The 13,661-nt window shown below is 36.3% G+C and overlaps 1 protein-coding gene across 4 annotated transcripts in view; it reads right to left on the reverse strand.

Moving 5' to 3' along the window:
* Window positions 1-2,344: 2,344 nt before the first annotated feature.
* Window positions 2,345-13,661, reverse strand: part of LOC127803445 (RNA cytidine acetyltransferase 1-like) — a 67,834-nt gene continuing 56,517 nt past the window's right edge. For 2 of the 4 annotated variants that reach the window (XM_052339668.1, XM_052339669.1), the window contains 3 exons: window positions 8,914-9,039; window positions 8,748-8,813; window positions 8,052-8,652 (listed from right to left, as the gene is read on the reverse strand). In XM_052339668.1, the coding sequence (XP_052195628.1) occupies window positions 8,389-8,652; window positions 8,748-8,813; window positions 8,914-9,039 (456 nt within the window). In that variant the 3' untranslated portion in view covers window positions 8,052-8,388. Of the gene's footprint in view, window positions 2,818-7,513; window positions 8,653-8,747; window positions 8,814-8,913; window positions 9,040-13,151; window positions 13,241-13,661 lie in introns of those variants that run through there. The other 2 variants (XR_008023522.1, XR_008023523.1) reach the window with 2 other exon arrangements.

The raw sequence follows: 13,661 nt of genomic DNA on the forward strand, positions 1-13,661 counted from the left end.
AAAGCTATACACATGCACGCACACGAGTACCCTGCTTGTACAACGATCACATAGTATATAAATACATACAGACATCTGTGCCAACAAATAGAAAATACAAGGAATGACCCAGCACAGTCAAAAATAAAGGGATAAAATCCCATCAAAACATCAGAGACAACGAGGGGGAAACTGATTGTACACCATATCGACGCGGCTGCTAAGTATTACGATCCTCGCCCTCGACTTTAGCTTTGCCCTTACCTAAAATGATGGAAAACAAGGTGAGTCGCAAGACTCAACAAGTTATAAGAAAAGACAGGTTATAAGTTAAATAGACGGAGTGAACTCCCCAAACATAGTCCCCACACATACACACAAGCCATGAGACGCTACAATACAACAGTATAGCATAATAAAAGCATATACCGGTTCTTGAGGCCCACACAATACATCCAGCACCCAAGTCTCATACTAACCTGTCGTTGCCCTGAAAGGAAAAATAAGTCTTCAACAAACCTATGCACACTTCCTCGGGTCTGTGCTCCCAACACCCGAGCCCCTAAATAACCGAGCCCTAGGCTCCCTCGAAATAGTACTCCTGTCTGAGACTGCTGAACACATAGTTATCATACAATGCGCATATAAAATGCAAGGCGTAGTAAGCATCAACTAGATACACTGGCACCCATACATCCAGGCATCAGGCAAATGCTTTGCCCACATAATAAATCACACGCGATGCATATGCCTGTGCCAGATGTAATCTAACAATACTAAGATGTCCGTGTCCAAGCATAAACAAAACATAAAAACCCCAACATGCACCCTGTACCTATGTGCATACCAAAACCATGAAACGGTAATAGAGTATATTAAATCATGCAGTAATCACATAATGGCAGAGCTAGTTAGTAGTACCTGGCACCAATCGACGGTTAATGACTAGAAGTGTCCGGCTGACGGCCTAAGAAAGACCGTACTATAGTCACTCTAATGTCACTAAACAGCCGACCCTTGCCCCCATTGCTTAACAACTCCAGCCTATTCACAGCCAAAGAATCCATAATTGTATTCAGACATCTAAGAACCTAAACCTCAAATAAGTTCGGCATCATTCCCAAATGTGTGGGGGTGGCACAAACCCCCGTAGGCAACCAACAAATAAAATCCTCGAAGATAGCTTATTAAATTTAATTTACACCAAAAGGGCTCATAACTCCATAATTAATAAAATGACCAAAACAAACGAAGGGAGGGTAAATAAATTCACAACGGAAGGAAGTTCGTAAAGGGGTAGGAAACTTGCTTCGTAAAAGAGATCTTTGGGCTTTTTCTGTCCAAACGCGACAAAAATTATACAAACTGCAACATCGTATAATTTGCCAAAATTAATAAAATTTGGCTCTAAATAAAATTCCAACCATACATAATAATGAGTACATAATTCTCTACTCACCCGGCTAATTAACCCTTAATTAAACCTTGATTAATCTTGATTTTCTCCTCAAATTCTTCCAACCTTCATCCCTACGCACACTTATTCTTTTCCAATTTTTCTTGCTGCTTCAAGAATGCCCGAATTAGGCTTAAAATGATGCAAAAATGACTGGCTAGGGAGAGGCCATGTGGCGGCCGCTGGGACCAACCACTACAAGAAACAAGCTTTTTAGTGGAAGCTAGGGTCGTCACTAAAAGCCCAAAAAACCGTCACTAATACTTTTAGTGACGGCCAGATAGACCGTCACAAGTCGATACTAATGCCCTCATCACTAATGTAATTAGTGACGATAAAGGTGGTCGTCACTAAAGTGAACCCATTAGTGATAGCCATATGTGGTCGTCACTAAAGTTAACCTATTAGTGACAACCAATATGGCTGTCACTAATGTAATTAGTGATTATAATGCTGGTCGTCACTAATGGCAACCCATTAGTGACAGTCATACGTGGCCGTCACTACATGTTGATCGTCACTAAAGTTAACCCATTAATGACACGATGTCGGCCGTCACTAAAGTTAACCCATTAGTGATGACCATATGTGGTCGTCACTAAAGCTAACCCATTAGTGACGATCATGTTAACCGTCACTAAAAGTGGTTTACCCATTAGTGACGACCATATGTGGCCGTCACTAAAAGTGGTTTACCTATTAGTGACGACCATATGTGGCCGTCACTAAAAGTGGTTTGCCCATTAGTGATGACCATATGTGGCCATCACTGAAGGTGATTTACAATTTCACATTATTTGACCTATAACCTATGCCACGTACACTTACTTTACAAATTTACGAACACTTGCTTTACAAAATGTTACAAACTATCACAATATATGAAATATATTGCTATACGATCATCAATAACCCAAAAGGAAAACATATATATATACTCACATTATCAACAATCAAAAGCTATAATTCAAAGTATCACTTTACAAAATCAATAAACCAACAAAATATGGAATGTTGAACACTATTCATCAACCAAAACATGTCATATCAGTAGAGCAACATCATTCATTACTAACCCTTCCTAATCTAACCTCTTCCATGAAGCTTTTCAGCAAGCTAAGAGTTTCTGCTTGGGTTTGCTCTACTGTGCTTAGTTTTTCTTTCAACTCTTTATTCTCTTGTCTTAGTGTTTTAATTGTTGAAGCCATTTGTAATTGAGAAAGAAGCTTACTAGAGACTGAAGAAGGTGTGGGGCCAAAACCATATCCACGAACTCGACCATGCCTTTCTTTGCCCATCACTTCAAGGAAAATCTGATTTTCATCAATAGGTTCAGAAGGCTACTCCTCAGCTCTTTGGGCTGCTATAGTTTGAATATTTTCCTGTAATAAAATGTTGTATAAATAATTATTACATATTACACTTAAACAATATTAGAAAATAATCATTTTGCACAACTAAATAATTAAGTTTGAGAACTTAGAATGAGACAAAATTTATATTCAAATAGAATTAATAGAGTTACTAGTTCCTTTTGTTTTTCTCTAATGCTCATGGATGAATGTAATATGAGAACATTTCTAGTTGGTTTTTACCTTCTTGGATTGGGTCTTGCAATGAAGAACTTTAATTTTCATCCATAATAAGATTCCATAATAAGATCATAATTATTTTTATGATATCAAGAATAACAAAACAACAACATAAACTTTAAAAGTAACTAAAATGCTTACCACAATTTCTGATGATGTCGAATCAACCATTGACCCATCCTTCTTTTTGTGTGTCAAGTAAATCATTTCTACTTATGTTGGGTCATGTCCTAATTTTTGAGCTTGGATTTAAGTAATTATCAATAAAAAATATATTTTTAATTAATAGGTAAAAAAACACTACACAAAATGAGATGTAATGATAGAAATTAGAACATTGAAAATTTATACCTCTTTAGCTCTAACCCGAGCAAAACTACTCCAAAACTTCTTGTACCAGTAGTTTTGCTCATCTTTAACTTTGATCGATTTTCCTTATTTCGAGCACATATGGCCTTGATGTCAAGTAATATGAAAAAATTAATTAATCAAATAAAAAATCTTAATGAATTTCTTTGTTTTATAAGTAAATAATAATAAATACAAATATAATAAAGTAAACACCCTTCAAGTGAAGTATACCTGAAACTCAGGTGAGCTCAACCAATGTACAAAATCTCTCCATTTGTCTCTCTCAATGTCTACTGGACCCACTTGAATTCTCTCTTCATCTGTGGTGTACGCATCATAGTATTTGACCTTCAATCTATGCTTGTAGTTTGCAAACTTGTTTCCCATTTTTCTTATAATCCAATTTTTCCTATTTTCGTTTTCCTCAAACTCAAATTTGTCCTATCAAAAAAAGGAATTTATCTAAAAAAGAATTAAAAAATGACTATATCTATTATAAATTTTGCCTATTAACCTTACCAATACATATGAATACATTTTAGCTTTGTTGGCTTGAGGAACATCTTCCCACCGTTTGTAAGTTATTGGAGCATCCTCACACACTGCAACAATCTTCCCTAAGTAGCTTGCAAACACGTTTGCATTTGGACATATTATTTTGCTATAATTGTTAAACTGTAATGGCAATTTCTAACCAGGCGCTAAACTTATAAATTTCCTATTTTTGGTATTCCCCCGAGTTCTTTTTCTTGAGATAGAACCTATTCATGTTAGAATAAATACAATGTAATTAACATAATTAGGAAAAAATTAGTCCAATATAATTAGGTAATTACATTATAAATTAAACTTAATTTTGACCTGCACTTCCAACGGAAGAGTTTAAAGGAGGCAATGATGAAGGAATTGAACTTGGTGATATAGACAAATTTTGATCAACACTTAGAGAAATGTGTGCACTACTCGCCATTAGCTACAAAATGCATCAACACAAATGAAAATTGCACTATCATGTTATTTTCATGGCATTGTTTTCCAAAAAAGGCAATGATTTAATATTTTATTTTTCAATAAGCAACATCACTTAACTGGCCGTCACTAAATGTGGTTACTAAAAGTCAAATTTCTTGTAGTGAACGCCAGGAGGCAACCGCCTCATGACGAAACAGCGTCGTTTTGGACGCCTAAAGGCTGAATGAAATCAGCCTCGCGCACGTAGCCCCCCCCCCCCCCCCCACGCTTAATCGAACCCGCAACCACTCACATGCCCACCTCGCGCATAAACCACCCGACCCAGCTGCTCCCTCATACATATAACCCACGCGATTATTTTTAAGTGGACCCTTGGTCCCTTTCCTGGAATTTACACCAGCACCCATAACTTTTGGAAATTCACACACACACCCTCACTTAATATTTACATTAACACCCCGAAATTTTTGAAAATCTCCCAATTTAATTAATTATTATGATGTTTGATAATAGAATTATTCTTATACTTATTATTATTATTATTAACAACATATTAATCTTCACACCAAATTAATACATTAACTACTAATTAAATTAAACTACGATTTACGGGTCGTTACAACCATAATCAACCCTCTCTGATCGGGTAAGATACAACTATCTTATGTTCAATGATAGTGTTATTTGTTTATCTATCGCACCACTCTCCTATTTGTACTGACTTAAGCATCGGAGGGCATACACGGGTGAGGAATCCCCGCGTGCCTTCTAACTTGTTCTTGTGAGCGTAGATATGCCCTAAGCACACAAGAGGCCACTCCCAGGCTTTATCGAGAATGCCCCCAAAGGCCCATCTATGACTCCGGCCAAGATATCGAGGATCGAAGCTACCCAACGTCTGTCTCACCAACAGAACCCTATCAGTTGTCTACCTCACCCTGCTTCGACTCCAACTTTCCTACACTACAAATTCTATTGTCATAGTTTTCGGGCTACAACAACCTTAATAGAGAGATGATATAATTTATAGGGCTATTAGCATGAAAAATTCAAATATTTTCGTGTTTTTGCGATTTTAACCAAAAGTTTCAATTTTGGCAATAATGTCTCGATTTGATCAATTGGTTACAATTTTATCCACAACTTGGATCCGATTCATCGGCGTCCAAGACTTGCTGACGTGGCATGTTACCTGGCATTTTAAAATATTTTGAGAGAGCCCCACATGCACATGTATAAAAAAAGGCTATTAGCACAAAAAATCCATACCTTTTTGCATTTTTTGGGATTTTATGCAAAAGTTTTAATTTTGGCAATAAGGTTTCGATTTGATCAATTGGTTGTAATCTTATCTACAACCCGAATCCGATTTGTCAGTGTCCAAGACCAGTTGACGTGGCATGCCACTTGGTATTTTAAAATATTTTGAGTGGGCCCCACATGCACATGTATAAAAAAATAAAGAACTAAAATAATATTAAATATACGTTATATGTGTGTATTATAGATATATTTACAAAGGAAGACAAGTAGAGGACAGACGACGACGACGGAGGATGGCAACGGCTATAGGCAACGATGCTGGGCTAGAGGCGGCAACCGATCTAGAAGCTAGAGGTAACGATGGAGGCCGATCTAGAAAAAGGATGAATCTAAAAACTTAATGGCCGATCATTGACGTCGATGGGGTTGGCTTAAACAACCAACGGGGAGGGCAAGGTAACCGGCAAAGGACATCATCAGCTAGTAAGAGCAGAGGGTCGTTGGTCGCTTTCTATGAAGTGGCCCTCAATAAGAGGAAGCCCAGATTGGTGGTCGGTCTGGCTTTTAGATCGGTCGTTGTCATTGTGAGAAGGAGCAAACCAGATTGATCGTCGCCTGCATCTTCTAGATCGGTCATTATTATCGCCGTTCACCGTCATGGCTATTGTCGTCACCATCACCGTTCTTCGCCTGCTTCTTTCTCTTTGTGCATATATATATATATTTAATATTATTTTATTTTTTTTATGTTTTTACACCTGCATATGAGACCCATTCAAAATGTTATTAAATGCTAGGTAACATGCCATATCAATAGGGCGTGAATGCCTTTAGAATCGGATCCGGATCATGAATAAAATTGCAACCAATTGATCAAATTGAGACCATATTAACAAAACTGAAACTTTTAGATAAAATCACAAAAACATGAAAATGTTTGAATTTTCCGTGCCAATAGGCCTATTTTTTTTTTATACATATGCATGTATAGTCCACTCAAAATGTTTTAAAATGTCAGGTGACATATTACGTCAACAAGTCTTGGATGTCGACAAATCAAATCTAAATTGTAAATAAAATTACAATCAATTGATCAAATCATAACCTTATTACAAAAATTAAAATTTCTGAATAAAATCACAAAAATGTGAAATTTAAATTTTCCTGCTGATAGGCCATTGTTAAAACAAATCTTTATAAATAATCTTGGTGTATTCATACTTGATTGTACTATTATTTACTCACCTATATTTATCTACAACACAGACTCTAAATCAAACTTGCTTAATAAAAAATTTAACAGAAAAAAAAAAATTATTTTAAATTTTTATAAAACCCAATTTACCTCATCCCAAGTTATCTTGCTGGGCAACATTATGAATAATATTTCTAAATTAGGTAATTCCTAGAACTTGAGGAACACAATGCGGGCGGCAACATAACCAAATCTGTAATGGAGTCTCAATTTATTTTCACAACTTTAAGATGCCTTACAGCACTCAAAATAAAAATGATTTCCAAACATGCATAAATACATCAAAATAACCACTCAGTTGATCCTCTTAAGAATCTAATTCAACATTGATTGGGATTTTTTAACCTAAATCAGCAGCATAAATACATCTTCAGGGGGGGGCCTTTTCATCATTATAGAAATTTAATAGCGCCATTGTCAAGACTTGGGGATTGGGGATCATCTTCTGAAGTTTTCACGCTTCTGGGTTTTCCAACAATTTTTGTAGACAACTGAGAGTTTAAATTTTTGTAAAATATTTAATACAAAAATCTAAAAAAGTTACTAATGAACCTTTAATTTCTTGAGAAGTTAAAAACTCTTTTTAGTCTAAAACGTAGCTTTTCATTCAAAAAGTTATTTATAACTTTGGGACCAAACACTTACAAAATTTTTAGCAGACTTCCAACCACATAAAAAGCTCATCTTGAAGTCTAACCATGGAGAAAGCTAAGCTGCTTTCTTGTACCTTCCAATAAGTCGGCCAATCTATAGGTGCCAAAGACCTGCAATCTCTTCCTTCTTTTTCTCCCTTACAGAAACTGTTAATGAGCTCAAGCTATGGCGAGAATGTCGAATTATATAATCATTCTTTAGATTATCAATACAATTGGTGAATTCAAGGAGGATTTCACATATTGATAGATATTGTGGTTGAACAGGTAGGTGTACCTATATATATATATATATATATATATAGAGAGAGAGAGAGAGAGAGAGAGTAGATATTATGGTTGAACAGGTAGGTGTACCTATATATATATATAGAGAGAGAGAGAGAGAGAGAGTAGATATTATGGTTGAACAGGTAGGTGTACCTATATATATATATATATATAGAGAGAGAGAGAGAGAGAGAGAGAGAGAGTTGGAAACAGCACCAAAGAAAAACAGTTAGCCTCTTCAATATGACAAGGGTGGGATCTCCTCAAAATTATAACGCCTTGCACTATTAAGTAGCGTTTGTTAAAATAAATAAGAGAAAATTATATCAAAATAACTTCACTGTAAGGTCAAGATAGCTTATCCGAAAGAACAGAAATAAATTTATCTGAAAAGTCTAAAAATAAAAAGTCACATAACTTCTTTCTAAATAAATTTAACAAATATTTAAAAAGCACTTTTATTCAAAATGCTTTTCAAATACCACTTTTTTTTTAATTTATATCTTAATTAACAAACACTACCCTAAGTTAACATGGTCAAAAAGATATATCCAGTTTGATCACCTAATGACTGACTTACCGTCTGACTATGTATGCTCAAGCTTTCGTCTTCTTATATGATTTGGAACCACCACCACCATAATCCTTGTTTCTTTTCTTTCCACTCTTCTGGCCTTCTTTCTGTTTACCATGATTTTCCACCTTATTTCTACTTGATTTTACGCTGATCAGACCACTGGCAGGTATCTTCCCACTGCCATTTTGCAAAGCCTTCTCCAAATCACCGTCTCTGTCTGAAATTGCATAGTGTTGGAGTAGCTCCGGATCTAACAGCTTGTCCATCTTGGCTTCCATTCCCTCCTAGATGCCACCACTCTCAAATCAGATTATTTTCTTATGGGAAGTAAATACAAAGGGCAGAGACCAAAGGTGCTAGAGAGATGAGAGGAGCGTACCTTGACTCTCTCCGCTGCTTCATTAAGATCCTCGTCCACAGAAACAGTGTGAGGCTCCATCACAATCTGCACGCAATTAGAAAATGAACAGTAATCAGCATTTGCCCACCGAGAGACAGAGAAGCAAAGAAAAGGATGAGGCAAGACTTAAATTTGTTTCACTTACTTCTCTCAGTCGAGGTAGGGTTGCATCAATCTCCTTGGAAGCAATGTCATTTAGGTATTTATGTAACTTCTTCATAACTTTCATCTGCAGTGACATTACCTGCTGCCTCTCCAACTTCATCTCCCCCTGCAAACAACAAAGAGAACAATTAAACTGAAGTTTATTTCAAGCCTTCAACACGTTTTCATTATTTACTTGGTTTCTCACAGAAAACACACGTCATCAGAAGCCAAATGATCAATCCTCAAACTGAAGGAAATAGGCTCTTAGGAAAAGACTAGGATCATCTGGGTGATAACACAGATGATTCTGGCCACAGGTGACACTGGAATAGTGGGAGAAGAAGAGCCGGCGTGTCAGAAGATGGTTGAGAATCTTAAACCACCAATTTAGTCCCAGCTCTTTACCATAAATCTGTTACAGCTAGCCAGTGGGAAACAGTTACAACAGTAGGAATCAGAAGGGATCCATGAATTTCAGGTCTCTCCAAATCTCTTGAAAGATAAAAAGCTCAAGATGGTAATAGAAGTCCAAGAAGTCCTCGTGTCTGTTTAAGAAAACAGAAAAGTATTATAGCACTAAATAAAAAATAAAGTGATCTGGGGAGAAATATTGAGAGCTATGAATCTCACTGCTACAAGTGAGTGATTAACTCCTTAGAACGAAGAAGATTATGGGAATTTGAGAGAGGAGAAATTCAGGAGAAGAATGTACAGAAAAGAAAAGGAGGAAAAAGTTCAAATCTTCATTGATCCAATTCATTAGAGTTGGATCTCTACTTATAAAATTTTCTGGAATATTCTCGAGTAGTTATACAGTTGGATAACTTCCTTAACTTCCAACTGATATCTAACTACCCTACTAACTAACCACAAAGCCAACTACCAGCAGTCAGTCAGGCCCTCGAGTTCACATTCTGCCACCCCTTTCAGTTGACTGGTTCCTCTTCCCAGACAACCTGTTTTGACTCTGGCCCTTTTCAGTCATCCAGTTACAAGCCCCAGCCAACTAAGTCCTTTACTGCTGCTGTTATTTTCTTCTGCTGATCTCTTATTCTCAGCTGAGTTCTTGTTTTTCCAGCTATCTAATCCAAGTTTCTGCGTGGAATCCTTCTCTTCCTTGCTGCCCTTGTTCTTTCTAGAGCAGTACTTTCCTGCTTCCTTGAACACCATTTAATTGTGTATCAAATATTTGATGCAGCGTGTAACGCGTGTGTGAAGAAAACACACAAAAATAAACTCTCGAAAGAACAAACTTCAATTAACGAAGCTTGGCTTTCAAGAAGATGCAAAAACAAGACTGTTTTGCTAAGAAAACTCAAATAAGTTAATGAAATTTGATTTAGAAAACTTAATTACAACTTCTAACTTCTAGATATATTTATAATGTTTGGCTAATCCAAATCCATCTAATATTTGTAAATAAAATTCATCTAGAATCCTAATAGAAATAAATCCTAACTAAAAGTCAACTAAAATCCTAATAAAAATAAAACCCAAATCAAACATGAAGTAGAATCCTAAATCAAGTAAAAACATGAAATAAAATCCTAAATCAAGTAGAATTCTAAAATATATGAAGTATTAAAATACTGTAGGCGCTATTGTCCTGGCGATACTGTTCCGATATGGTCGGGTCGGTCTTGGACCGAGTCTTGATCAATGACTGCATTAATATTGATAGTCTAAAAAACAAAGCCAAATACTGAATGAAAGAAACTTCTGGTCTATCAAATGATGAAAATTAAGATCGGTATACTTGAGGAACATAGCTATATGCAGGGGAAAGACCCACACATAATAATAGATGAGATGATGGAACTTTATAGATGGATCAGATTTGCAATTATGAACAGGAAAGGACAGCAATAAATGAAGAACATAAAAGGGAACAGGGGTATGCCTGATCAAATTGAGAGAGAGATTCAAAGAGATGATGAAGCAAATAACACCACATAATATCCAAAGAAAAGGGAAAACTAAGATAAAAAGGGATACAAAGCCAGTTGTCCTTAGAAGAAGACTTCCAATGACTGCAGATTATAAAAGACCAAAGTGAACTCAGGAATTATAAAAAAATGGTGTCTAACAGAACTAGGATAGAAGAGAAAGTGATGGAATGGAGCAGAAATGGAAAGCAGGAGGAATTAGAAGAAAATATTATACTAGAAGGTAACTGGAGGAAGAAAGCAAGCAATTTGCAAGGGGAGAGGACTGAAGTCTACAGAAGAATACTGAGTAGAAGGAAAACAATGGGGAGAGGAAAGAAAAAGATCAGTTTAGGATAGGAAATGATAATGGAATTTAAAGCCATGGAGGCCGGCTGCATAATACCTCAAAGAGAAACATGACTGGAATAGGTTGTATTGTCAAAGTTTAGCTTCTTCTTTTTATATATATAGAAAGGCAGTGGTTTACTTATAAGAAGAAAAACTACAAGAAAACATAAAAAAACAAAAAAAGCAGATCCCTGAAACAGCACATTCACCCCAGAACAGAACATGCCCAAAAGATAGAAAAAACACAATCCTACCAGATGAGCATTTGGGGAGTGGACAGAATAAAAGTATCAGTAGACAACATAAACCAGAGTGGATTTTATTTGCTGAAATGAGGTTGAACTCTGATAAAGCAAAAGCAATAACAAAAAAAATTGGCCTTTCAGAATTCTACACTGAACCCAAAAGGTAAAGTTGGTAGGTTGGTGTTATGCTGGAAAGAGGATTTTGATTTACAGATAGTATATGAAGATGAGAATGTAATATCAGCTCTCATTTTTTAGCCTTCTCTTCAGATTACAATGGTTACTAAATTGTGTATATGCCCCTCCACAGAAAGAAAGAGATATCAGTTGTGGCAATCTATGGACTATATAGTGAATAGCCATCAATGGGTGTTCTCAGGGGGAGAAGTGGAGGATAGCCTTTTGCTGAGAGATCAAGTACTGGTTTTGTAAGTGTATAGGAGTCTTTGGGTTTGATAGACTTGGGATTTAAACAGTTCACTTGGTCAAATAGAAGGTTTGGTTTAATTTAATCAAATAAAGACTTGATCAAGGAGTCTGTTCGGCTGAATGGAAAAAGGAGTTTCCTAAAGCTATAATCAGTCATCTCCAAGGAATAGAAGCTGATCAATGTGCCCTCCTCCATACTTTAAAGCCACGTGGTTAACACATCCTGGATGCAAATATATCATTAAAAAAGAAAGGTCCAAAGATGTTGGAGGATCTTGGGCTTACAAACAGGAACAGGAAAATACAAGACAAGGGATCAGAACGTGTAAAACAGAAATATTTGGGAATTATCAAAGAAGAATTAAGTACCTATCTAAGATAATAGATACAGTGCAACAGTTACAACCATTGGAAGAGTGAAGCTCAAGAAAGGTTGCTGCAAAGGCAGGAGATTATTTGAAAACAAAAATCAAGGATACAAACATTGATGGAAGGAGATAGTAATACAAAATTCTTTGTACAGCAACAATCATTAGAAGAACAAGGAACTACAAAAAAATGAGAGACTGAGCAGTTACTGTGAGAGCACATTGGAGAACAATCCACAGCATCATAATCAGATTGAAGGTCTCTTTAGCCCTATCTTATGAGTAGAGGAGAACAAATATATCTGCAGGCTACCTACTTAAGAAGAAATCAGAGAGGTAATAGCAGGAATGGCCCCTCTAAAAGCCATGGGCGTGATGGCATGTCACCCACTTTCTACAAGTCTCAGTAGGATATAATTCAGATGAACTTGGTGCAAATGATTAAGCATTGTTCACCTAGCCCCTGGAACTGTGATCCGGGTCGCATGTTCAGAATTTTGGTTCTTTTGCATCCTGAGATCACAAGAAATGCAATCTGAATCCCCAAGAATGGGGATCCCAAGTAGTGCATGAGTTTAGTTAAAAGAATTAAAAGCTAGGGGAGAAAGGTAAAGCCAAAATCATTTTCAAATAAAATTAGAGAAAAGAAAGCTTGCCTTTCTTCTATATTTTATTGCATTTTGAATTATATTCAAACCTAACTTTGTTTGCATAGGATTGTTCATTCCAAAAGTTGTTGAAGAACATTGAAAAGAATTCAAAACAAAGCAAAAGAAACTAACTTCCATAATAGCAAAGTATCAATCTTCCTAATTTCGATTCTTGTAAAACTATAAAACATATGACAACTTGAGATAACAAACCAAATAAACCTACCCACTCCATACCACAAAACTAGCATACTAATGGAACCCATACCTATTCCTGTACCGATGCTCAGAATACCACATTCTTGGTAACTATGAGCTAAACCATACACTACTGCCCTGATTCCAGAAACAGACAGCCTGCAAAGTTCATACCAATTAGTCTATGTAATGCTTAATTTCAAAAAAACTCACTAATAGAATGGAGCATTTGGACAAGATCATTTCCCCATATCAGGCTGCATTTGTCCTATGAAGAAGAATTAGTGACAATCGAATTCTAGTTCAGGGGATCATGCACCTAATGAAAAGCAAGTAAAGGAGATCTAATGGCACTCAAGATAGACATGGCAAAGGCACACGATTAGAATGTAATGCAGCTAATATAGGTAAGTTGGGATTTCCTGAAACCTATATCCAGTGGGTTAGACAATGTCTACATCTTTCTCCAACCTCATCAATGGTGGTTTAATGGGAAGAAATATACCACAAAGAGGGTTGTGCCAGGGGGATCCATTATCACCTTTCTTGTTTAACACTACAAATGAGGTATTAACAAGGT

The sequence above is a fragment of the Diospyros lotus genome, chromosome 6 (genome assembly GCF_014633365.1).
Source record: "Diospyros lotus cultivar Yz01 chromosome 6, ASM1463336v1, whole genome shotgun sequence".
In the NCBI taxonomy this organism is placed as follows: domain Eukaryota; kingdom Viridiplantae; phylum Streptophyta; class Magnoliopsida; order Ericales; family Ebenaceae; genus Diospyros; species Diospyros lotus.